At 42.9% G+C, this 25,308-nt stretch overlaps 1 protein-coding gene across 2 annotated transcripts in view; it reads left to right on the forward strand.

The window, feature by feature from the left end:
* The first annotated feature begins 8,600 nt into the window (after positions 1–8,600).
* The window catches only part of GALNTL6 (polypeptide N-acetylgalactosaminyltransferase like 6), a 616,387-nt gene continuing 599,679 nt past the window's right edge, over positions 8,601–25,308 (forward strand). Inside the window, exons 1-2 of one of the 2 annotated variants that reach the window (XM_060778709.2) lie at positions 8,601–8,913; positions 10,619–10,952. In XM_060778709.2, the coding sequence (XP_060634692.1) occupies positions 10,815–10,952 (138 nt within the window). In that variant the 5' untranslated portion in view covers positions 8,601–8,913; positions 10,619–10,814. Of the gene's footprint in view, positions 8,914–9,986; positions 10,953–25,308 lie in introns of those variants that run through there. The other variant, XM_060778710.2, reaches the window with a different exon arrangement.

Below are 25,308 nucleotides of genomic sequence, written 5' to 3' on the forward strand. Positions count from 1 at the left end.
GTCATTGCTGTGCTGGCCACCAAATTGCTGGTGTGACAAGACCAGCTATAAAGAAGAGAAGATTTTTCCCTTTCTCTCACACAGTTCTGCTGATAAAAATAGTTGCATCTAAAGAATGACCTTATTAGATACTGCTTTAAAAAAATCTTGATATTCATGTTGCAATATCCATGCTCATACACATTTTAAATTGTTATGCAATTGTCAATGCCCCATGCATTCAGAGTGGAGTGTTTCCTTCCAGACCTTCTTTGTATGGAAGTGTCATCTACATTATGATGATGACTATTATGTCACATGTGGAATACTGTCAAACTAATCAGAGATAATAGCACTTGTGGAACCTCTTTTGTGGAAAGAACTACCAATCTTGGTACTAAGATCTACGGTACTCTACATAACCTTGGGATCCCACTCCACATTTGTGATAAGCAGGATATAGAAGTATGTACATTTGTGATAACTCACTATCATGGGAACTACTCCCATGATAGTGAGATGGTCATTCTATTAGGCTTGGACCCGAATCGGTTTAACTGAAAGTGATTTGTAATATTCAGTGATTCATTTCCTGTAATCCCCTGAAAACAGAGTGGGGAAGAGGGAACTGAAAAACTGGGCAAAAGAGATCAATAGAGCCAGATTTATTGGCTCCTAGAGAAGATAGAGTTAAGTCTAAATTATATCTGAGGCAGGGGTCTGCCATGGGCTCCTGAAGAAGATCCTGCAGTGTCTTTTTTCCCTCCCTAGCAGTGGAAAAGTTCCCTACGCTCCTTCTCCAGGGAGGACCCACCTGGGGACTCACTTTCCCAGTAGCGCTTGCATGGGGCAAGCATTGAAAAGTCTCTGAGTTCCTCTCGGAGCATGATGAGAGATGAAGTTTTTTTCTCTCTCTGTTTCTCAGCCAATAAAAGGCCTGGTTGTGTGTCCATGCTCTGATTGGCTACAAATGGACACAGCCGGTAACTACAATTGCCAGAACCCTCTCTTGCAGTTTGTGTTATTTAAAAAAAATGTTATAGTAAAAACTTAAAATAATTCTAAAAAATAAGTAGATTGGTGAATTGTTCTGAAACTTGGCAGGCCTGCAGTTGTAAATGGGGTCTAAAACTGAGGTAAGTGTCATGCTGATAGGCCTTAAAATGACTGAGGACAGAGCCTTTAAAGTTTTCCATTATAGCCAATAGGCTAAATCTTTGCCAAATGAAAATGGTAACACTCTTCCCAATATGAGTAACTTCCTGATAAACAGAATGAGGAGTTAGCTGAAAATGGACCCCAAAATGGCATGCCTTTTGGCCGAATTGCACAAGGCTACAATCTATTCTGAACAGCAAAGGCGCTATCCAAGGTACTGAAACCATTTAGTTATAGGATTCATCAGCTTGTTCTCTCCTTTAAGATTCAGGGCAAAATAGAGAATACATTCACTGCTTTATTAACATGTCCACTGAGCATGGAGGGTTTCACCATGATAGGAATGACTTCAGTCTTGGAGAGCTTAGAAATATTTTTGCCTGTATCTTACAAATATTATTACAGACACTACCATGCTCACCACGGGGACTCCATTTTCATCAGACTGCCTATGGTGGCTTTAAGACGATTTCACAGTCTTCCTGGGCAGATGGTTTGGCAGATGTTCTGCTATGACAAAAAGGGGCTTTTCATACATGTGAATTTTACCCTTTGCAAGAGCCCTGCCCAATCTGTCCTCTCTGCTATACAGATATAGAAATCTTTGTTGATTTTGTTCTACAAGTAATATCAGCCATTTTCTTCCTATTGCAAGGTAGTCTTTGAAAACTGCACATCATGAAGGCTATGTAGTAGTTGGGGAGTTATTCTTTACAAACGTTTATACAGGTGCTTTTGCTCCCAGAAGACATAGCTGCTTTGGGGTGCATGTATGCTATAAAATGAGTTCAATTCAATTAACATGGTTTAGTGCTACAGAAGCCAGGAAGCTGTAGTTTGACAAGGTCTTTAGCCTTCTCTGACAAAAAGTGCTGGTGCATCTTAAAACGACAATCCCCAGGGCTGCACAACATTAAGCCTGGGTATTTAAAGTGGTGTCAAACTGTATCAATTCCACAAGGTAAATGCAACAATGAGGAATTCTGGAAGGTGAAATCTACACCAGCTGGAGGACCAGAATCAAAGAAATACTGCTCAGAGGAGTTCCACACTCAGGGCAAGCTCTTCACTATCTGACACCTCCTAACTTTCCTTTCCCTTGTCAGAATCCTGCTGAGGGAGAGCAGAAGGAAGGAAGGAAGGAAGGAAGGAAGGAAGGACAGAATTGCCTTCTAATCTGTCTCCATCCTCCACTTCACATGGAATCATGGGAGCTGCAGTTTTACATTCTCTGCCCAAGAGGGCTGGTGCCTCCAAAGGACAACTTCCATGATTCCATAGCTTTGAGTCATAGCTACAGTGTCAGCTTGCCTGATGACAAGTGGGCCCCCTTAAGCATGAGACAACATGTTTAAAAGGTTAATGACCTTTTAGTCATTTGGAAATGTAATCAAAGTTCCAGTATTGTTACTGTGTGCAAAAAAAAAATTACATTACTATTTTTTTTCAATGCAATAGTAATATTTTTTTAAAAAATCCTTACAGTTGTGGTGGGCTCCCTTTGTCTCCTGGCAAACACTGTTTGAGATCAGTCCTCCACAGTTAAAGTGGAGTCATATGGTAGATTACTGCAACACACTGTATGTGGGGTTGCCTTTGAAGACTGTTCAGAAGCTTCAGCGGGTAGCAGCGGGTAGCAGCCAGGATGATCACCGGAGCAGTGTACGGGGAGCATACAATCCCCCTGCTGTGTCAGCTCCGCTGGCAGATAAATTGCTACTGAACACAATTCAAAGTGCTGGCTTTAGCCTACAAAGCCTTAAATGGTTCTGGCCCAGCATACCTGTCCGAACACATCTCCCCCTGTGAACCAGCTCAAATGTTAAGACCTTCGGGGGGGGGGGTGCTCTTGGTCCCATCTCCTTTGCAGGTGTGGCTGTTGGGGACAAAGGACAGGGTCTTCTCAGTGGTGCCACCTTGGCTGTGGAACTCCCTTCCTAGTGAAATTAGATTGGATCCCTCCCTCCTATCCTTTAGAAAACAAGTTAAAACCTGGTTATGGAACCAAGAATTTGGAGAGTAGCACAGGGCTAGTATATACAGTTATGAAGTGAATGGCAATGTGATTGGAACAGCTTCTGGATTATTATTTTTAGTCTATGTGTAATCACCTGAGCCCCTGGTGGCACAGTAGGTTAAACCACTGAGCTGTTCAGCTTGCTTACCAAAAGATTGGAGGTTCAGATCCAGGGAGTGGTGTGAGCTCTTGCTGTTAGCCCCAGCTTCTGCCAACCTAGCAGTTCAAAAACATACAAATGTGAGTAGAGCAATAGGTACCGCTCCGGTGGTATAGATACACTCTTGGCCAAGAGTTGGGGGTGCTGGACGCTGAAGTCGATGCCATTTGGAGGGCCAGAGTTGGAGAACTACTGCTCTGAGAAGCTCAAGACTCAGGGCAAGGTCTTTCCACTTGACTCTCCAGTAACTTTCCCTTCCCTCTTCAGAAAGATGGAGCTGGGTGTCTTCTGATCTGTCTTCCTTACAATTAGGACGCATGGCCACAAAGCCTGGCTTTTCACGGCAGCTCCCTGTCTCGCCTGCAGGCCGCTGGGAGCCAGGTGGAGAAGCTTCCCCCGGTCCTAGTTATATGTAATAATTAGTTATGATTTCTTTGGGTGTTGTATTTTGCTATTGAATACACAGGCCAACAAGTATTTTTCATAACATATAATTTTAGGTTATTTTTATTTTATTTTTATTTTTGTGTGTGCTGTATTCAGATCTGTGTTTATTTTTTTCTGTATCACGTATAGTTTTTGCAATGAGTCAAATCGAATAATTAATGCATTTATGTACACACAGATATCAACAGACTCAAATTGATATCAGTGCATAAATGCATTAACTGCATGTCATAGAGAAAAAATAAAGACAGATCTAAATTCAGTGCAAAAAGCTATTGGAATGACCAAAAATTATATCTGATGAAAAATACTTGATAGCTTATGGTTAATTAGATTCTATTGATATCAGTGTATAAATGCATTAATTCTTTGATTAGCCTCATTGCAAAAACTAAACACAGATATGAATTAAGTGCAAAAAACTATATGAGAATGACCTAAAATTATATCTGATGAAAAATATTTTTTGGCTTGTGTTACACTAATATGATGTGAAATGTGCAGACTTTAGAGTACTCTGCTGTGATGTACCATTTGCCATATTTAAAAAGTTGACATGATGGGGAAAACAGGACATATTTTAAAACAGTTTAAAACATTGATTTAAACTGTCATTTCTGATGATTATGAAAAGTTTAATTTTGTTGGCTTGTGATATTTGCCCTTAGTATGTTGTAAACCACCTTGCATCTCCCCAGCTGGAATGTGTCTAGAGGAGGGCAACTAAAATGATCAAGGGTCTGGAGATCAAACCCTATGATGAGCGGCTTAAAGAGCTGGGCATGTTTAGCCTGTAGAAGAGAAGGCTGAGAGGAGGCATTATGAGGGCCATGTATAAATGTGTGAGGGGAAGTCATAGAGCAGAGGGAGCAAGCTTGTTTTCTGCTGCCCTGGAGACAAGGACACAGAACAATGGCTTCAATGACAGGAAAGGAATTCCACCTGAACATTAGGAAGAACTTCTTGACTGTGAGAACTGTTCAGCAGTGGAACTCTCTGCCTTGGAGTTTGGTGGAAACACCTTCTCTGGAGGCTTTTAAACAGAGGCTGAATGGCCATCTGTTGGGGTGCTTTGAATGTGACTGCCCTGCTTCTTGGCAGAGGATTGGACTGGATGGCCCATGAGGTCTCTCGAAAAACTGCAAGTCTTTTCTGGTGTGAGAGAATTGGCCATCTGCAAGGACATTGCTCAGGGGACACCCTGATGCCAGGCATGTAGCCAGGGGGGGGGGGGGGCTCGGGGGGCTTCAGCCCTCCCCGAAATTCTCATGGTGGTTCGCAAAAAGGCCTTACTGGTGCATTATTTAAACTGTTACGTTTATTAATATCATGATTTGATCACCATACTCAATATATCCCATATGTATGGGGGTATTGGGGTAATGATACAAAAGGTTTGCTAGGCTAGACCCTCTTTCACTCAGACTCAGCCCCCCCCGAAACTCAGCCCCCCCCGAAACCCCCCCTGAAATTTTTTTAGCCCCCCCCCCCCCCCCGAAACGAAATCCTGGCTACGGGCCTGCCTGATGCTTTCATGTTTTACCATCCTTCTGGGAGGCTTCCCTCATGTCCCTGCTTCTCTTATGACTGCTGACAGAGGGAACTCATCTGCACTCTCTGGGGATTTGAACCTCCAACTCCGACACAAGAGTTTAACCCATTGCGGCACTGGGAGCTCCTGTTCTAGGAGTGAGAAAGGCAATATATAAATATAGTAAATAAATAAATATATATTTTATTTAATTACAATATTTCTATCCCACCTTTCTCAGTCCAACTCAAGGCATTTTACAAATTGGCAGCAATTTGATGCCATAATAGTCATAAAATAAAATTAAAAGCATTTAAAACAACACTTAAAAACCATACAGAAACCATTAAAATATATCACTAATGTCTTCCTATTTATCTCCTTTTCCAGTAGCATCATCTAAGCCATTCCATGAGTAAATGACCTTTGAAGTCCATATCCAGCCCTGTTAGTTTGAGGACCCTTGGGTTAAACCCTTGTGCTGACAGGACTGAAGATCGACAGGTCGCAGGTTCAAATCCAGGGAGAGTGCAGATGAACTCCCTCTGTCAGCTCCAGCTTCCCATGCGGGGACATGAGAGAAGCTTCCCACAAAGATGGGAGCCTTTAAGAAAGATCAGAGAACTTAAAGACACTAGCGGACTTTAAGAAAGATCTGAAAACTTGGGTCTTTCAATGTGCCTTTAGACAGTGACCATACATCAGGGGTCCTCAAACATTTTAAACAGAGGGCCAGGTCACAGTTCCTCAAACTGTTGGAGGGCCAGATAATAATTTGAAAAAAAAAAATGAATGAATTCCTGTGCACACTGCACATACCTTATTTGTAGTGCAAAAACCACTTTAAAACTATACAATAATTAAAACAAAGAACAATTTTAACAAATATAAACGTATTAGTATTTTAATGGGAAGTTTGAGTCTGGCTGATGGCTGATGAGACTGGATTGTTGTTGTTGGTTTTTTGTGTGTGCTTTCAAATCATTTCAGACTTAGGTTGACCCTGAGCGAGGGCCGGGTAAATGACCTTGGAGGGCCGTATCCGGCCCCTGGGCCTTAGTTTGAGGACCCCTGCCATACATCCTATTTCTGTCTGTTCCATCTATAATGTTGTCCTCATGATGCACTTTCCCCTGCTCTTATTGTAGGCTAAATCTCACTGTTCATCCTTTCTGGGCTCCTCCCTCACAAATACACTTTTTTACTCCTATCTCATCCAGGGTTTTATCATTTTGTCTTGTGCATTTGGCCCACCCATTGTGTTTGACTTTTCATTATGTTGTTTTGCACTGTTTATTTTATCTTGTTGATTTATTTATTTTATTGTGTTGCAATTTTTTGTTTTTCTATTTTATTTGGCTGTATTGTATCTTCAGGCTTGGCCTCATGTTAGCTGCCCTGAGTCCCCTTTTGGGAGATGGTGGTGGGGTATAAATAAAGATTATTATTACTATTATTATTATTATTATTATTATTATTTGATAAACAACAAGATGAGTCCACAGCAGACACTCTGCTGGTTGTTGTATTGGATCACACGTCGGACACTTCCCAAGTGTCTAGGACTGTGTGATGTATCAGCGAATAATGCATGCAGATCCCAGTAAGGTGGCCTTTTGCAGCTGGCAGTGGTGATTTTGTCAGCGCTGATTGTGTTTAAGTGCAGGCCAAGGTCTTTAGACACGGCACCCAGTGTGCCGATCATTAGAACCACCTTGACTGGCTTGTGCCAGAGTCTTTGTAGTTCGATCTTTAAATCCTCATAGCGTCTCAGCTTTTCCAGTTGTTTCTCTTCAATCCTGCTGTCGCCTGGGATTGCAACATCGATGATCCATACTTTGTTATTTAACACGATCGTCTGTCTGAATTCGGAAGTCCCAGAGGAGTTTGGCGTGTTCATTCTCTATAACTTTTTCCGGCTTGTGATCCCACCAGTTTTTCGTCGCAGGCAGATGGTATTTGTGGCACAAGTTTCAATGAATCACCTGAACAACGGTGTTATGCTATTATTACTATTATTACTATTATTATTGTTGTTGTTATTGTTATTATTGTTATTGTTATTATTGTTGTTGCTGTGGCCCAGTCTGGTGATCTGAAAAATAAAGTAATGATAAAGTGTTGGTTTCCAATATATGTGATGTCTTTATGCTTGTGGGTAAACAGTATTTCTTGCTGTTTCTTTGTCAGTGTTGATGTGGAGATTGTCTGGTTTGCCTACTCTAGGACATGCAACATATCATTGTCCTTCTTTAGGGGTCCCTTTCAAATCTTACTGCATCTGTCATATACATTACATATGTGTGTGTGTGTGTGTGAATGGCTGGATGGCCCTTTGTCAGGAGGGCTTTGATTATGTTTTCTTGCCCTGGTGAAGGGAGTTGGACTGGATGGCCTTAAGGCAGCATTCCTCAACCTGGGAAGTCAAGACCGGGGGGGGGGGGGTGTCACCAGGGGGGTATCTGAAGGTTCACCAAAGGCCACCAGAAAACACAGTATTTTCTGTTTGTCATGAGGGTTCTGTGTGGGATGTTTGGCCCAATTCCATCGCTGGTGGGGTTCAGAATGCTCTTTGATTGTAGGTGAACTATAAATCCCAGTAACTATAACTCCCAAATGTCAAGGTCTATTTCTCCCAAACTCCATCTATGTTTATATGTGGGCATATTGAGTATTTGTGCCAAGTTTGGACCAGATCCATCATTGTTTGAGTCCACAGTGCTCTCTAGATGTAGGTGAACTACCGCTCCAAAACTCAAGGTCAATGCCCACCAAACCCTTCCAGTATTTTCTGTTGGTCATGGGAGTCCTGTGTGCCAAGTTTGGTTAAATTCCATCCTTGGTGAAGTTCAGAATGCTCTTTGATTATAGGTGAATTATAAATCCCAGCAACGACAACTCCCAAATTACAACATCATATTTTTGAGTGATGGTCACTCCTTGCGTAGTGAGACATTTTGTTGTCAAATTTGGTGTGATTTCGTTCATTGGTTCTTTTGTTTTAAAGTACTCATTACGCACAGAGCATTTTTATATATAGATTATTATTATTATTATTATTATTATTATTATTATTATTGTGAAACAGCAAAACGTCCAGAGGTCCCCTAAGCAACGTCCTTGCAGACGGCCAATTCTCTCACACCAGAAGCAACTTGCAGTTTCTCAAGTTGCTCCTGGAAAAAAAATTGGTCAGTCTTCTTCGCAATCGGGACGCAAGGCCCAAGAGCCCGGCTTTTCGCGCGGGCAGGCGGCCTTGCAGCTCCCTGTCTTGCCTGCAGGCCGCCGAGAGCCGGGCGGGAGGGGCGCCGGGGCGGTTGCTGCCTCGGATCCAGGAAGAGGCTCGGCGGCGGGCGCAGAGGCTTCTTCCCCGGTCCTCCTCCTCCTCCTCCTCCTCATCCATCCATCCATCCATCCCTCGCTCGCTCCTCCCCGCCCGCCCGCCTTGCCCAGCGCCTTGGAAGGAGCCAGCTCGAGGCTGCCGCCGCTGCGTTGCCCGCTTGCCATCCGCCTGAACATGAAGGCACCGGAGGCGAGGGAGGTCGGCAGCCCAGGAGCCGCCCGCTGCCGCCTGCCTTGCTGTCCTGCTCTGGGGCGCGGAGTGCTGGACTGGGGCGTCAGGTGAGAAGCCGGGGGGACCTCGCCTCCCCTTCACCTCCTTCCCATTGCTCTCCAGGCGGGCGGGGGTGGTAGCGGTGGGGGACACGCCACGCTTCCCAGACCCTCCTGGTCTCTTCCCCCATTCCGATTGTGGCGATGGCTTTTCCTTCTCAGCACCTTCTGAGGAACTAGTGGCGTGGGTTTGGGATCTCAGTGGGGAGGGAGACGGGCCAACTGTAGCCTCTGGGAGCTCATCGAGAAAGAGGGATGCCGGCGGAGGGAAATAAATGCCATTTGAGAGAGAGGGGGAGGGAGGGAGAGGGAGAGGGGAGAGGGAAGGGGAGAGGGAAGGGGAGAGAGAAAGAGAGAGAGGGAGAGAAAGGGAGAGAGAGGAGGAGAGGGGGATAGAGAGAGAAAGGGAAGGAGAGAGAGGGAGGGAGGGAGAGAAAGAGGGGGAGAGAGAGAGGGATAGGGAGGGAGAGATAGAGAAAGAGAGAGAAGGGGAGAGGGAGGGAGAGATAGAGAGAGAAAGAGGAAGAGAGAGGGAGAGAGAGAGGAAGAGGGAGGGAGAGATAGAGAAAGAGAGGGGGAGAGAGAGGAAGAGATAAAGAGAGGAAAAAGAGGAAGAGGGAGAGGGAAGGAGAGAGGAAGAGATAGAGAAAAGGAGGGAGAGGGAGGGGGAGGGAAGAAGAGAGGAAGAGAGAGAGGAAGAGGGAAGAAGAAATAGAGAGAGAGGGAGAGATAAAGAGAGACAGGGAGAGATAAAGAGAGACAGGGAGAGAGTGAGGGAGAGAGAGGAAGAAAGAAAAGAGAGAGAAAGAAAGACTGGGAGAGAGGGAGAGGGAGGGAGAGATAAAGAGAAAAGGGAAAGAGAGAGGGAGAGATATAGAGAAAGAGAGGGGGAGAGAGACAGGGAGAGAGGGAGGGGAGATAAAGAGAAAGGGGAAAGAGAGGGAGGGAAGGAGAGATAGAGAGAGAAAGAGAGAGGGGGAGAGAGAAAGAAAGACAGGGGGAGAGGGAGAGGGAGGGGGAGATAAAGAGAAAGGGGAAAGAGAGGGAGGGAAGGAGAGATAGAGAGAGAGAGAGAGAGGAAGAGAGAGAGGGAGGGAAAGAAAGAAAGACAGGGAGAGAGGGAGGGAGAGAGAGATAAAGAGACAAGGGAAAGAGAGAGAGGAAGGGAGAGATAGAGAGGAAGAGGGGAAGAGAGAGAGAGGGAGAGATAGAGAAAGAGAGGAAGAGAGATAGATAGACAGATAGATAGAGAGAGAGAGAGAAGGCGAGAAGGGAAAAGCATCGGGGCAGGTTTTCTCCCGGGCTCCCCTCGGGAGGCATTTCTTTTTGAGCCGGGAACCAGAAAGGAGGAGACACAAGCGTTGCGTGCAGCGAGCTCTTCCTTCCCAAACGGCTCCCTTCCCCAATCCAGCTGCGGAGGGAATAAGGCTCTGTCGCTCCGTTTGGCGAGAGCAGCAGAAGCAGGCCCCTCCCCTTCCCATTGACACACGCTCTCTCTCTCTCTCTCTCTCCCTCGATCTTAACTTCTAGTCTTCGGCAGCCAATCATATCGATCCCGCTGCCTCTCTCTCTTTCTCTCTGCTCTTGTCAATGGGGGTGGGCTATCGACCAGGAGGCTCCCAGGCTCCAAGTCTGCGTCGGCGGGCAAGTGCGTGCCGCCCCGTCCCTGCCCTTCCTTAGTAGTCCCCGTGTGCCTCGCTTCGGACCCTCACAGGTTACAAACTCCCCCCGTCAAAGGGTGACCAAGCTGGCGGCGCCGTGGAAGTTTCTCTTCTCTACCTGAAGCGAGCGGGGCGGCGAGAGGGAGGCAAGCAGCCCTTCCAGCCCGGAAGAGAAGGAAGAGATCGGGAAAGAGAGGAGACACATCCCCCCCCTTGGCTCTTCCCGAGAGGCAACCCCTGCCATTGGCCATGAAGAGGAAACAGAAGCGCTTTCTGCAGATGACGTTGCTGTTCGTGGTGACTCTGGTTTTCCTGCCCAACGTCGGACTCTGGTCTCTGTACAGGGAGAAACACCTGGTGAAGTCCACCATGCTGGGAGAGCAGCAGGTAAGCAAGCCAAAGAGTTCCCGGGGTTTGTTGGTTGTGGACCTGCCCAAAGAACCTGTGCCTTGAGAACTTGTGAATACAGCCTCTTTCTGTGTGGGTGCTGAACTTACTCAAAGGAAAAGGATTGAGTTTGTATTGGTGCATGGAGTTGACTCTATTGATGCGTGGAGTTGACCAAGAACCCCATCACACTAGAGAATGAATCCACTTTAAATCCGGTTGCATCCTCCTGCAGAATTCTGGGATTTGTAGTTTAGGGAGGAGACTTTCACAGCCTAAACTACAAACCCCAGAATTCTGCAGGAGGAGAAACCGGATTTAAAGTGGATTCATTTCATGATGAAGAAGTAAGGCAGGATGAATGTTGCTCTCTTTGAGTCACTATCATGGGTTTGATTTAGTTTATTTCAGTTCCAAAGTTTGGACATGGTGTGTCTACTGTCTAGGGCGGTGGTTCTCAACCTTCCTCATGTTGTGGTGACCCCCTAACCATAAAATTATTTTTGTTGTTACCCTAGGTAAAGGTTTTCCCCTGACATTAAATCCAGTTGTGTCCGACTCTGGGGGTTGGTGCTCATCTCCATTTCTAAGCTAAAGAACCGGAGTTGTCCATAGACACCTCCTAGGTCATGTGGCCAACATGACTGCATGGAGCGCCACTACTGTTTTCCTGAAAATAAGACTTACCCACAAAATAAGCCACAGGAGGATTTCTAAGCAGCTGTGCATTATAAGTCATACCCCGAAAATAAGACATGGTGGTAGGCATGGCTATACAGCGTACAAGGTCGGCTCATCCTATCAGGTCCCGGGCATTGTGTGATGCTGCAAGTTGAGGCATGGAGACATAGAAAATGAAAGTAAAAGTCTCCTCAGTGAAGTGAGGAGCAGGACGCTGTGTTTTAGGTATTGTGCGTCCTCAGGCAGGAGAAGTAAAGGTGTGTCTGCTGTTTTGCTCAGCACTGTGGGTCTCTCTTCCCCAGCACTGACCAACAACAGTCTATTGGTCTCTCTCACCCACCACAAACACAGTAAAGTTGCTGCCCCCCAGCACTGACCAGTAACAGTCCATTGGTCTCTCTCACTCCCCACAAACACCAGTAAAGCTGCTGCTCCCAGCACTGACCAGCAACAGTCTGTGAGTCTCTCTTACCCACACAAACACCAGTAAAGCTGCTGCTTCCAGCACTGACTAGCAACAGTCTGTGGGTCTCTCTCACCCCCACAAACACCAGCAAAGCTGCTGCTTCCCAACACTGACCAACAACAGTCTGTGGGTCTCTCTCATCCCCCACAAACACCAGTAAAGCTGTTGCTCCCAGCTCTGACCAGCAACACTCTGTGGGTCTCTGTCACCTCACAAACACCAGTAAAGTTGCAACTCCCCAGCACTGACTAGCAACAGTCTGTGGGTCTCTCTCAGCCCACACAAACACCAGGGGATAGGGGGAAAGCTTCAGCAAGTAGTCTGCTACTGAGTCCAGAGAGATCATCCCATAAATGCAGATTGTTTTTCCGTAGTTAATAAAAATAAGACATCCCTTGAAAATATGCCATAGTGTGTCTTCTTGACTAAATATAAGACAGTGTCTTATTTTCAGGGAAACATTGTACTTTATAACTGTAATTTTGCTACTGTTATGAATCGTATTGGAAAGATCTGATGTGTATTTTCATTCACTGGACCAAATTTGGCACAAATACCTGATACGCCCAAATTTCAATACTTTTGGTATTTGGGGGGGGGGGGGGGGAGGGGATTGATTTTGTCATTTGGAAATTATAGTTGCTGGGATTTATAGTTAACCTACAATCAAAGAGTATTCCGAACTCCTCTCATGATGGGTTTGACTCAAACTTGGCACACAGAAGTTCCATGACCAACAGAAAATACTGGAAGGGTTTGGTGGGCATTGTCCTTGAGTTTTGGAGTGGTAGTTCACCTGTATCCAGAGAGTACTGTGGACTCAAAAAATGATGGATCTGGACTAAACTTGGCATGAATACTCAGTATGTCCAAATGTGAACACCGGTGGAGTTTGGGGAAAATAGACCTTGACTTTTGGGAGTTGTAGTTGCTGGGATGTATAGTTCACCTACAATCAAAGAACATTCTGAACCCTACCAACGATAGAATTGAGCCAAATTTCCCACACAGAACTCCCATGACCAACAGAAAATACTGTGTTTTCTGATGGTTTTTGGTGACCCCTCTGACACCCACTCATGACTCCCCCAGGCGCCCCGGCCCCCAGGTTGAGAAACGCTGGTTTAGGGTACCGCCATGTACCAGAAGTTTTACCCATACTCCACTATCTTTTGAAAAGAGTAGAGCCGAACAGTTGCACTGAATCACTTCAGTGTGGTATAAATAATATAACCACATGGTGTGCGTACCAAAATAACCACGCTATATTTTTCAACAAATGAGGATCCAGGCTGGTTTCTAGAACGCTTTGCGTTGTACACATTGTCTTGTTTCTTAATCTGCTTTAGCTGCAAATTCACCTGAGAAAGTTGCTCACAATCTGAGAAATGAATCCTCTGGACGTCCAAAAGCACCCACTCCCAAATTCTCAGCTGAATGAGAACCTGATTGTTGGTGTTTTGCAGAAAAACCCAGTACAAGCCTCTTTTCTTAAACTCCTCGATCATGTTTTTGTCTCCCTTCGAACTCCCTCTGTGTGATATGTACAAGTGTCCGGCTTCCCTTCTTCCTTGTATACAGAAAGGCATTTGCATTCATATTCTCTGTCCGACTGTTCTATCTGCTTGATGCCATAATGTGCTGTTAAGTATCTCTAGTTTATGGTCTTCTTCGTCATTGGAGATTAACAGCAGTTAATATCACCTATATTTTTTGTCATAATTTTCAACTCGTTAAGTTTATGTATGGCTCGTAAACCAAAATAAGACTTGCATTAAATTAAGTGCCTTTTAGAGAGTTGCTTTAATGCAAAACTTTAAATCATTGCTGCTAATAAATTAGGCGAGGCTGCATTTCCTTTGCAAGTATTGCTGTGATCCTAACGGCACAATGGTTCGTATATACTTTCAATCTACGCACACATAAGGGAGAAGGATATAAAATTATAGAAATATTTTATCTTGCAGCTTGTTTATCACTTGCATCAGTATGTACCAGGCAGCAACATATATCAAACGCTGTATTAATATCCTTAATTTCATGGACCATCACTCAAGTGTATTATAAGTCTTCCACATATTGAATGTTTGTAAATTAGTTTGGTCAGTAGAAGACACATTAGCGCATGTCAGATTATTGATTGATATTTTGCCGTTGTCATTTGCTGTACACATTTTAATGCGCTAAGGGAAGTTATGAAGTAATCTGAATGTTTTTAAAGAGCTCTGAATATATATAATGCCATTTTTTAAAAAAAGAAGGAAACTGCTTCTAAAGTTTGTTCAAACTCCTAAGGGTTTCTACAGCACATTCCTATGCATGCTTACTTGGAAATAAGTTTCAGTGTGTTCACTTCAACTTGGCTTCTGGATAACTATGCACAGGACTACAGTCTTGGAATATCATATATAATGATTCAGTCAAAGAAGTCAATGCCTTTTGCTGTATTATAGCAACTTTTTAGCATTCCCAACTTTTGTCTTAAGGGTCTTCTGAATGAATCCACAATTTTTGTTGTCTAGTTCAATGTCAGCCCAATCTTATCAGAAATAAGATTTATTGTCATCCACAGGACTTACTCATAGTTAAGTGTACACAATGTTACAGTCTTAGAGGCATTGCTTTGAGTAGAAAGTAGACTTGTATCACAACCCTATGCATCTGTTATCTGAAGTAAAATCTAATTAGCAACTCAGTTAATGATATTGTGGTGGTGCAATGGGTTAAATCCTTGTGGGGGCAGGACTGCTGACCAACAGGTTAGCACTTTGAATCTGGGGAGTGGGGTGAGCTCCCTCTGTCAGCTCCAACTTTCCATGCGGTGACATGAGAGAAGCCTCCTACAGGATGGTAAAACATTAAAACATCTGGACACTTTGAATGCAATATTCCTGCTTCTTGGCAGGGGGTTGGACTAGATGGCCCATGAGGTCTCTTCCAACTTTATGATTCTATGATTTTTTTATTTTTTATTTTACAGTATTTATATTCCGCCCTTCTCACCCCGCAGGGGACTCAGGGCGGATTACAATATACACATATATATGGCAAACATTCAATGCCAATTTGACATACAACATATGCAGACATAGACAGAGGCTATTTAACTTTTTCTGGGCACCAAGGGAGCTGTTGCTTTCATCGTCCATCTGCGATACTGATGACGTACTTCCGCATTCCCCGCATGCTTTTGCTGGAGTGCTTTGCTGGAGTCTTTTTTATGACCTCATAAATTAGTTAATTTAGCCTCCCCACACAAGGTGGTACCTAATTTTCCTACTTGACAGATGCAACTGTCTTTCGGGTTGCAAAGGTCGACAACAGGCTACACAATTGGTTGGAAGCTCACTCCAACCCAGGCTGGCTTTGAACTCATGACCTTTTGGTCAGAGTGATCTTAATGCAGCTGACAGTCAGCCAGCTGCACCACAATCCTGGTGATTCTACATCCCCTGGGCAGAATTGCAGACAGTCAATTCTCTCACACCAGAAGCAACTTGCAGTTTCTCAAGTCACTTCTGACATGGAAAAAAAAACCAACTCAGTGAGGTTTACTACCAAGTAAGTCTAAATACAGTGATAATCTCAAATGCAGAGCAACTGACATGTGCACCCTAAAGATTCCCTTCTCAAACTCAATGTATGAACAATGAAGGAATAAGTTGCTGTAAGTTTTTTGAGCTGTATGGCCATGTTCCAGAAGCATTCTCTCCTGATGTTTTACCCACATCTATAGCAGACATCCTCAGAGTTTGTGAGGTCTGTTGGAAACTAGGCAAGTGAGGTTCCCTAGACATTCCACAGATATATAAACCTCACGTGCCTGATTTCCAACAGCCCTCACAACTTCTGAGGATGCCTGCCATGGATATTGCTAAAACATCAGGAGATAATGCTTCTGAAACATGGCCATATAGCCTGGAAAACTCACAGCAACCCAGTGATTCCGGCCATGAAAGTTTTCGACAGCACAATGAAGGAATGATCTCTAAAGTTCTCAGATCACTTGCTGGAACATGTAAGGTGAAATTAGTGCTAATAAGATCTTTAGAACCCGCAGTGCTTGAATAACTTTAGTCTTGGCTGAGCTTGAGAAGCAATATGACTTAGCCATCAATGAAACAAAACCATTCATAAAAATGGAACTGGGTATAATAGCAGAGTATTGTATGTTCAGAAAACTTAACTATTTTCCAATAAGTATATAAATGAATATGTTTATTGTGACAAATGGGAGCAGGAAGTCTAGATATAAGACTTAGACATGTACAATGTAGCTGTAAGATGTGTATTTTACAAAGGCAGGTTACTGGTTTCACAGCCAATGACACAAATAAAGGTGCAAGAGCTGGAATGCAATTGATATGAATTCGACCATTGATATTTGTGTGACATCTTTTATTTATATTTTAATTTAAGGAATATATACTTTGAAAAGGGCTATCAATACTGTGTTGTCGAAGGCTTTCATGGCCAGAATCAGTGGGTTGCTGTGAATTTTCCGGGCTGTATAACCATGTTAAAGAAGCATTCTCTCCTTACATTTCGCCTGCATCTATGCCAGGCATCCTCAGAGGTTGTAAAGTGTGTTGTAAACTTGGCAATTAGGGTTTATATATCTGTGGAATGTCCAGGGTGAGAGAAAGAACTCTTGTCTGTTTGAGGCAAGTGTGAATGTTGCAATTGGCCACTTTGATTAACATTGAATAACCTTGCAGCTTCACAGCCTGGCTGCTTCCTGCCTGCAGAAATTCTTTGTTGGGAGGTGTTACCTGGCCCTGGTTGTTTCCTATCTAGAATTTCTGAGTATTGTTCTTAAATAAAGATAAGTCATCATCCAATTGATAAAGAGAACCCCAACAAAGAATTCCCCTAGGCAGGAAGCAGCCAGGCTTTGAAGCTGCAAGGCTTTTCAGTGCTAATCACACCTTGCAACCTCTGAGGATGCCTGCTATAGATGTGGGCAAAATGTCAGGAGAGAGTGCTTCTGGAACATGGCTGTACAGCCTGGAAAACTCACAGCAAACCAGATATCAATATTTCCCGAATCATTTTCCCTTTCATATTTTACTAAGTGTTAAAATTAATTTCAATAGACTCTCATATGAATGATCCTGAATCTAAGATCAGTAATCATCCTGATTAAAAGTACACTGTAATGCAAAACTCAGGCTTGAAATTCTATGGGAAAACACAGATGGGAATCTAAAGAACTGGGTTACATTCCAATATTGATGGAATTAGGAATGGGTTGTTCCAGTATCCCAAACTGTCCCATCATGCTTTCAATATAATTTGCTATTGGCATTTTTGTACTACTGTCATTCATTTCTTGCAGTACACTTTGGAAGGTTTTATTTTACAAGTTACCTAAAACTGACTTTTTTAGTTTGTAATGCATCTTAGTAGATGGCTGCTTTAAAACTTGACTGCACAAGAAAATGTACATGTATCAGGGAACTTTAGTGATGCAAACCTTCACTTGCATAATTATGCATAGCACTTCTTATAGTCAGGGGACTTACATCTGTTTATACACCTATTAGGTTGGGCAATAAAAACATTGAAACATAAATGAATCTTGCATGTTACACTGTACAGGTGACTTACCCTTGGCATATACATGTTCAGGTTGTTTGTGAGAACTTCATTACTTTTGATCAGTTATGATGTGTACCAAGATATAAGAATCCTTCTGAATCAAGTGTACAATATTACCTGGGAAGCTTGAACATATGTTTGTTGTTGTTGTTGTGTGCTTTCAAGTAGTTTCAGATTTTGATTGACCCTGAGTGAGGGCCAAGTAAATGACCTTGGAGAGCCATATCTGGCCCCCGGGCCTTAGTTTGGGGACCCCTGGTTTAGATCCAGGGAAGTCAAGCTACCCCTCTATTCTGCTGTGGTCAGACCACACCTGGAATCATACTGTGTCCAGTTCTGGGCAATGCAATTGAAGGGAGATGTTGACAAGCTAGAATGATCAAAATGATCAAGGGTCTGGAGAAAAAGCTCTATGAAGAGAGGCTTAAAGAGCGGGGCATGTTTAGTCTGCAGAACAGAAGGCTGAAAGGAGTTATGATGACCATGTACAAATACATGAAGGAAAGACATAGGGAGAAGAGAGCAAGCTTGTTTTCTGCTGCCCTGGAAACAAGGACGCAAAACAATGGCTTCAAACTACAGGAAAGAAATTCCACCTAAACATTAGGAAGAACTTCCTAACTATGACAGCTATACAGCAGTGGAACTCTCTGCCTCAAAGTATGGTGGAGGCTCCTTCTTTGGAGGCTTTTAAACAGAGGCTGGTTAGCCATCTGTCAGAAGTGCTTTGAATGTGATTATCCTGCTTCTTGGCAGGGGGTTGGACTGGATGGTCCACAAGGTCTCTTCCGACTCTATGATTCTATGGCTATGTGACCTAATGAATACAAGGTTCATTATGTCAGTTGTATCATTAATTCAGTAGATTTGTGTACTGCTCCCATCTGAAAGGAACTATGATGGGACCCTATCAAGTTTTCCCCCATGTTTAGGTTTACTTATAATGCTTGGTATTTTTTGCTGCATAAAATATATATGAGTAGTGACAATATAGGATGTTTCAAAATGATGGACCCAACTTCAAAGCACTATATTTCATGATGGGAACATGTTAATATTGTACAAAAAGTTACAAATGCTTTAATGAGTTATCAAGCTGTCAAGTTTTACTAACCATTTTGAGCCTGAAACAAAAGAAATATGTGCAGATGGAGAATCTCTCATTACGCCTCATGTTGTGGGGTTGTCAGCTTGCTAATGACTGAGGCTAGGGGCTGTTTGTGCACTGGGAGAGGCATCTAGCCATGATCATTTGAAACTCTGTGCTTCACCTTTCAAATGACAAGGGTTTCATTCATGGATGGTTCACAGTCGCAGGGATACAGCAATTTCAAATTGGGTCCATTTTTTTTTGCAACATCATGCAAAACAAATGAACTATTGACAAGCAAAGGTAACAGTAGGTCATGCCAAGATCTATCACAGTTACTAAAAGGTCTACTTCTGAAAGATAATTAGATACAGGAAGCCAACCAGTTGTAAAGGCTTGTTAGGTAGCAAAGGTATGAACAAATTATTGAAAAAGAATAGCGAAAGTAATTGAATGAATTCTTTGCATCACAGTCTTCACTGTGCAAATTGTTCAACAGGTTTTACATCTGAACCAGGTTGTGGTGAACTGAAGCATATAGAACAGTAGTTCTCAGCCTTCCTAATGCCATAACCCCTTACCAGACTTCCTCATGTTGTAGTGACCCCCAACCATAATATTATTTTCGTTGCTACTTCTCAACTATGATTTTGCTACATCTGATATGCAGGATGTCTTTTCATTCACTGGACCAAGTTTGGCACAAATACCCAATATGCACAAATTTGAATACTGGTGGGGTTGGAGGGGGATTGATTTTGTCGTTTGGGAATTGTAGTTGCTGGGATTTCTAGTTCACCTACAATCAAAGAACATTCTGAATTCCACCAACGATGGAATTGAACTGAATTTGGTACACAGATCTCCCATGACAGACAGAAAATACTGGAAGGGTTTGGTGGCCATTGACCTTGAATTTTGGAGTTGTAGTTCACCTACATCCAGAGAGCACTGTGGACTCAAACAATGATGGATCTAGACCAAACTTGGCACAAATACCCAATATGCCCAAATGTGAGCACTGGTGGATTTTGGAGGAAATAGACCATGACATTTGGGAGTTGTAGTTGATGGGATTTATAGTTTGCCTACAATTAAAGAGCATTCTGAACCTCACCAATGATAGAATTGGGCCCAACTTCCCACACAGAACCCCCATGACCAACAGAAAATATTGTGTTTTCTGATGGTTTTTGGTGACCCCTCTGACATTCCTTCATGACCCTCCCCCAGGGTCCCAACCCCTAGGTAGAGAAATGCTGATATAGAAGATATGAACTTGGAAAGCAACCTTCTTAACTCCTAAAACAATCAGGTACTATAGATTGTTAAGAAATTACAGTCCACACCAGCCTTTCAGAGTTCTTTGGGAATAGAATTGCCATGTGAAATAAGGAACAGTGCTTATGTCTCTTTAACAGTTGGGCAGAAGAGTGAACATGAGCAGGTGTTGCTCATCATGCAAAACACCTGCTGAAATTCTTTCTATTAAAAAGATATTTAAAAAGTCTCTTATTTCACCTGGAAACTCTATTTGGGAGTGTCAACTAACATGAACTGTAAGTGTGAATTGCCAAAATGTAACATTCTGAAAATGTTTGGCACAAGGGCTGATGAAATGGTCCTGAGATAATTTATGGATCCTGATAAGACCAGTAAGTAGTTAAGCAAGATATGGACCCTGATTGGTTATAGAACAGGGAGCAGACTATAGAAATAAATGGACAGATCCTGCAGTTGTAAGGAGTAAACAATGATGGCTCAGGGCGGTTCCAGACAGGCCTTTATCCCAAGATCATCCTCATTCAAAAAACACAGATGTCCCTGGGGGCCCATCTATACACACCCCAGAAAGCACGCACTTTCTAGGGTGAGTGTCCAGATGCCCTGCAGGGTTTGCCAGCAGGGCACCTGGATAGAACATAAAACCCCCTTTAAAAGCCCCTTTAAAAAGCAAAGTAACTCACCAGGTCTCTAATCTCCCTTCTTTGCCTTGCTCCTGGGTCATACCAAACCCAGGAGTGAGCCGAAGAAGGGAAAATGGAGGCCTGGTAAGTTATTTTGCTTTTTAAAAGGCTTTTTAAAGGGTTTTTGGGAGGGGGGGGGGGCTGTCTTGAGTTTCTTGGGCTTCAGCAGCCCAAAAATCCCACGACAGTTGTGTGGTTTGGGACTGGAAGTTGTGTGACTCATTCTCCGTGACCAAACCACACAGCTCCTGCAACTGGAAAGACACAGTTCTTTTGAAAGACCCATGTCTTTCCAGCTAACAAATAATCTCAGTACAAATTCTCACTTTTCTCTGGGATGTTGTCTGGATGCCCCTTTTGAAGAAGTGGGAACTCTTGCTTCTAAAGGCCTGTCTGGAAAGGCCCTCACACATGCATGTTTTTGAACTAGAACTTTGTTGAAAAGCTACCAAAATCAGGGGAGATAACTAAGTTTGTAGATTTATTTATTTTGTATCAAAGACATTGCATAAATGAATTAATATAAAACTGAAAAAATAGAGAGAATGGAAGTGGCTAAATAATTTGAGTCCCAAACTGGGCAATGGTTATCACATTGTCTGTAGCTTGAAACAGTTCTTCCTCTGTGCATGGGGCAGGGCACTGTGGGCAAGCATACAGGTGTTGAGTTGTTTCTTCTGCTCCACAGTCACACAAGGTGGAGGGTTCTTCTAGGTAGTACCATTTTGCCAGGTTGTCTTTTGATGTGCCAACACCTCGTCTGAGTCTGTTCAGGGACTACCAAGTTGCCCATTCTTGGTTTGCCCCAGGAGGAGTGGTGGTTCTCATGAAGCTTTTCCTTAATTTGAGTCTACTGGGAGGAGGCCGACAGCCATGCAGTGGGTGGCTTTCACAGTGTTCAATCTTATTTCTCTCACAGTTGCCAGCAACTTCCCATCACACATCGGGGAGTGGGGGGTGGGGAGTGAGAGCTAGCTTATTGAGTCTATCAACAGGTGTAGGTTTGAGACATCCTGTGATTATCTTACATGTTAAGTTCAGTGCTATATTCACCTGCTTCACGTGAGCAGACTTGTGCCGAACAGGGCAGGCATACTCAGCAGTTGAGTAATACAAGGTCAGAACTGATGCTCTTATTAATTTTGGGTCTGCACCCCATGCACAACTAGTAAGTTTCCACAGGATGTTATTGCGTGCAGCTACTTTGTGCTTGGTGTTCATACAGCATTTCCTAAATGTTAAAAGTGTGTAGAGAACATCAATACAATCAGGTACTGAAAGTCCAACCAAAACCGCAGTTTACTGGGTAAACAGGCAATAAAAGTGCAAATGAGGTTCAATGTAAGGAAATGTAAAGTAATGTTGCACACTAGGCAGAACTTCTTAATTTCAGATATATGATTATAGATGTGAGAGTGAATAATGAGCAAAGAGACCTTCGAGCTGTAGCGGATATGCCAACATACTGCAAATACCAATGCACTGTACAGCAGCCATGAAAAGGCAAATTCCATGTGATTAGAAAAGGGATTAAAGATAACATGGTCAGCATAGTAATGCCCTTATATAAAGCTATTGAACACCTGCATTCAAAATAGTATAAATCAGTATTATCACCCTGTCTTGAAAAGGTGATCATAGAGCTGGGAGAAGAGTGACCAAAATGATAATAATGAGCACTTTCCTTGGGAGGAAAGACATATGCATTTGGGACTTTTTGGTTGTAAAAATAGGCAAACGTGAAGGCAGGTTTTTTGGGGTTTATAGAGAAGAAGGGGAAAATATTCTCTCTCTCATAACATTGGTATTTAGGATAATCCAGTGAAAAAGATCTGAACTGGATCAGAGCTAAGACTGATATCCTGTTGTTTGGCATAATTATGCTGTCACTGGCATAGCAGCAGGAATTGAACTTTTTTGAAAAATAGAAATGTCATAGATACACTTGTGGCTGGTGTAAAGATAGAAAGAGATGGGGCTTTTTTTAAATGTCAGGGAACTCTGACAAGAAGGAGCCTGGATGGACAAGCATCTTGCAGCTCAGGACTGATTCTGCACAAAATTGGTTTGTCTTTTGCACACAAAACTGCATTTTCTGTGCAAAAAATGCCATGTGCCAATTTTGCACAGAATAACTCCTGAACTGCAAGTAATCTTTGGAGGTGAAAGAAAATTGCTAAATTTAATCACTCTATCCTCTGTAAATTGACTTAATACAGAATTGCATCTCTAGACAGGGGAAAGGCAGAGAAAAGGGATCTCCATTCAGAGAGCTGAGTCTTGAGCAGTCTATTTTTGGAATGCCAATGTCTGGTTGGGACTTTGAAGCTCAAGGTACTCTGGGGAGACTTCTGGAAAAGTCCCCCTATCCAGCACAGTTATTGTCTAAGGAAGAATTCCCAGAATGCCTCTAGGTTTGAGATCCCTCCTAAAAGCTAGCATTGAAGAAAAAAAACTGCCTCAGATTTGACAACTTTCTCTTCAAATGGTGATTGAAATTACTCTCTACTGATTGCTATTTTGTCCTGAAAAAGGGAACAATGTTGATGGAATGCACCCATATATCATTGCAATTCACCAACAAAATTACGGTATCTATATTTTAAAAATAATGTTCTTTACAATTATATAATTACAGAATGCATGGGACTTAGATCACTTTAAGTAGGAAACGTAGGGCACTTTCCCCCAAACTGGTGTCTTGCAGATATGTTGGTAAGGAGATCGATGGGCTGAAAAGGGATTTAAAATCAATTTGCTGTCTTGGAAGTATAGGAGAGGAATGGAAAGAAGAGAAGTAAGGAGAGCAGATCAATGTGTTGGAAATGGGTTTAATATCTTGCTGGCATTCTTGGAAGGACAGTAGATAGAGGGAGAAAATTTGGGAGCAAAAGGAGTGGGAAAAGAGATCAATGGACTGGAAAGAGGTTTAGAATGTCACTGGTGATTTGCAAAAACAAGAGATTATTAAGAGCAGGGCAAGGAAGTCAAGATATTTAAGCAAAAGCTACAAACCTATTTAAGCAAAGGTTACAGAGAAACCTGCAAATATGGAGGTCTGACTGTTCAACTGAATTGTATGAAAACGGATTATTGATGGGTTACTGCTATGTGGGTTGTTGAAAGTTTTTCGGGCTGTAAACTATGTGGGTTGTTGTAAGTTTTTCGTGCTGTAAAGCCTTTGACAAGGATTCCAGAAGGTAGTTTTGAAATCCTAGCAAAAACCCAGCTTATGGTCCTTGGCTCTTATCACTGGAAATCCTGTTCTTACTTGTTGAAAGAAAGAAAGAAAGAAAGAAAGAAAGAAAGAAAGAAAGAAAGAAAGAAAGAAAGTCAGATAGAGAAACTAGCATTGGGGTAAGCAACTTTTAGTGTGTTCATAATTTTTCCATATGTCATAGAATCATAAAGCTGGAAAGGGCTCTATGGGCCATCAAGTACAAGCCCCTGCCGATTACAGGATTTCCAGCTAGAGCATCTACTTAGTTGTCCATCCTCTTTTTGAAGACAAACATAGAAACTCTATCACCTTGCCAATTTGTTCCATTGCCAAACCACTCTTACTATCAAGACATTCCTTCTAATGTTCAATAAAAATCGATTCTCTGGTATCTTAAAACCATTAGATGTAAGTTTACCTCTGAGGCAGCAGAGAACAAGCCTTCCCCCTTCCTCTTTGTGGCTGTCCTCAAGGTGCTTAGATAGTATTATCATGTCACCACTCCATCTTCTCTTGATGAAAGAGCCAAGTGTTCCCTTCCTATACTTGGGAATTTGGTTTTTGTGACCTAATGCCGTATAGATGTATCAATAGACAGAAGTGTTGTTTTATTTTTATGAACCCCACATTGAAATACAAATGAGATTAACTATATAGAGACTTCTGCTGAAAAGTGATATTAATCCTGTGGTTAAACAACCACAGTTAGATCTCATTATGTGTTTTTCATACAGTTACTTCCAATCTATTACACTTTACCTCAAATGATCACCAAATGGATTTCACAGTTAGGATTAAGGATGTGCCATTCGGCTAAACCTCATGCCATTTTCGGTGTTCGGATTTTGATGCCCCCCCCCCCAACCATTTTTCGGGAGCCTCTCAAATTAGGGCAGGCAAAATTCCATTTTTTGATCCAATGGCCAAAAGATCTGTTTTTGCTCCCGAAAATCCGGCCACTTGGTGGCAATGGGGGAATTTCCCAGGCTTCTCTTTCCGTCATTTTTAGGGCCTCGGTCTTAAGAAACCACTTTTTCAGGCATCATTTCTCCTCATATCCTTCATCTAGACCTGCTACTTTTTCTGGCATCGTTTCTCCTTAGATCCTTCAATGAAACCTGGGTTTAAGGCATCAGACTTAAGAAACCACCTTTCTGACATCATTTCCCTGTATATCCTTCAATAACACCTGAGTTTAAGGCACCAGACATCAGATGCTTTTTCTGGCATCGCTTCTTCTCAACACCCTTTCAATGAAGCTGAGTTAATATACCATTTTAAAATACTTATTTCAGTGGGCTCCACACTATTCGAAGAAGCATTCACTATTC

The sequence above is a fragment of the Anolis sagrei genome, chromosome 5 (assembly GCF_037176765.1).
Source record: "Anolis sagrei isolate rAnoSag1 chromosome 5, rAnoSag1.mat, whole genome shotgun sequence".
NCBI lineage: Eukaryota > Metazoa > Chordata > Lepidosauria > Squamata > Dactyloidae > Anolis > Anolis sagrei.